This window comes from Berghia stephanieae, chromosome 12 (assembly GCF_034508935.2).
Source record: "Berghia stephanieae isolate SIO BIC M18660-M18661 chromosome 12, UCSD_Bste_1.3, whole genome shotgun sequence".
Classification (NCBI taxonomy): Eukaryota; Metazoa; Mollusca; class Gastropoda; order Nudibranchia; family Aeolidiidae; genus Berghia; species Berghia stephanieae.
In genome coordinates this window covers 31,032,754-31,033,998 of record NC_088371.1, presented here as the reverse complement: position 1 = coordinate 31,033,998, position 1,245 = coordinate 31,032,754, and the positions used below count along the sequence as shown (strand labels likewise).

The window sequence follows — 1,245 nt, the reverse complement described above, 5'->3', positions numbered from 1 at the left end:
ACCAACAATTCGATTGTTATGACAGCAGAATACTGCTGTTGAGTTCTTTGTTATTACCCATAGTAACGGATAACATTAGGGAAGGGAAATTACTCTATTGTTTTAGGTGACCTCTAATTAGAAAACAAACAAACAAAAAAAAAAAAAAAAAAAAAAAAAAAAAAAAAAAAAAAAAAAAAAAAACCATCTTCCCTTCTACTATCGTTGGTAACACTCAATTCAGAACGGGACTCGAATCCTGGACCTTCCGACACGAAGATGAGCGTCATACCCCTAGACCAAACCATCGCATAATAATGATATTATGTCGAGACCGGCTACTGGGTGAGAGGCATTTCCTATGTGGTAAGTATTTTATGTATTGTCCTTGTCCACAAGTCTTGCCTTAACGGGAGAGTAAAGGGAGGTTGCTTCTCCAAAGAAGCTAAACCCTATTATACGGAGACAATATTAAACATAATATCGTTTATTAAGTCAACTTGTACGTTTTGAAGCTTTTGATATGTCCCAGAACGCATTACTGACGCAAAGGTGTTGATATATTGATATACTGTCATGTTTACTAATAATTGGAAGTGCTTTGTTTCAGAGCATTTAAAACTTATTTATTCTGGTCAATGGAGGTTAAGGAGACCGCCTTTCATCTTCAAAAAGTAAAATCGAATCAAATATAACAAAACTAACATATTGTGACGTGATCAGTTTTTTGTCGTTGTTCTCACTGCCAATCGGGAGGAACCGATTTGTGTGAGGAGCTATTTGTTGAATATCCACTGTCATCAGATAAAGGCCTTTTTCTTCCAGGCATCTGTCCGGTTTCTTCCAAATATCGTTGGTGGCCAATATCAACGTGTTCTCCGTCTGCAATACTTTCATGGCCTTCTGCTCCGCCATAGTCCCTTTCTTCTTCTTCTTCGTTATCAACAACATTATCTCTATCATTATTACAACAATAATGTTGTAACTGACCCTGGCATTGATCTCCAGACCCACTGCAATTTCTCGAGTCATGTTCTAAATTCACACTTTGCGTCCGATGACAGTCCCTATTGTATGAATGTAATCGTTTTTTATCCTCTATGTTTGGACTGGTGTAGCCATTTTTATCATTGTGAATGGTACAGGTCACCACTAGTAATCTTGCTTTTGGCATCCCTGAATTTTCATCATCTCTGTCTTCGTTCTTCAGTCCTGGATCCCCATCACATTTGGTGGCCTCATTGCCACGAGTTTGTTTGAAATTTT

The 1,245-nt window shown here is 37.8% G+C and overlaps 1 protein-coding gene across 1 annotated transcript in view; it reads right to left on the bottom strand.

Moving 5' to 3' along the window:
* Positions 1-148: 148 nt before the first annotated feature.
* Positions 149-1,245, bottom strand: part of LOC144957955 (uncharacterized) — a 26,519-nt gene continuing 25,422 nt past the window's right edge. Inside the window, exon 14 of the mRNA XM_078889514.1 lies at positions 149-1,245. This exon is cut by the window's right edge and continues 772 nt beyond it. Within this exon, the coding sequence (XP_078745640.1) occupies positions 719-1,245 (527 nt within the window). The 3' untranslated portion in view covers positions 149-718.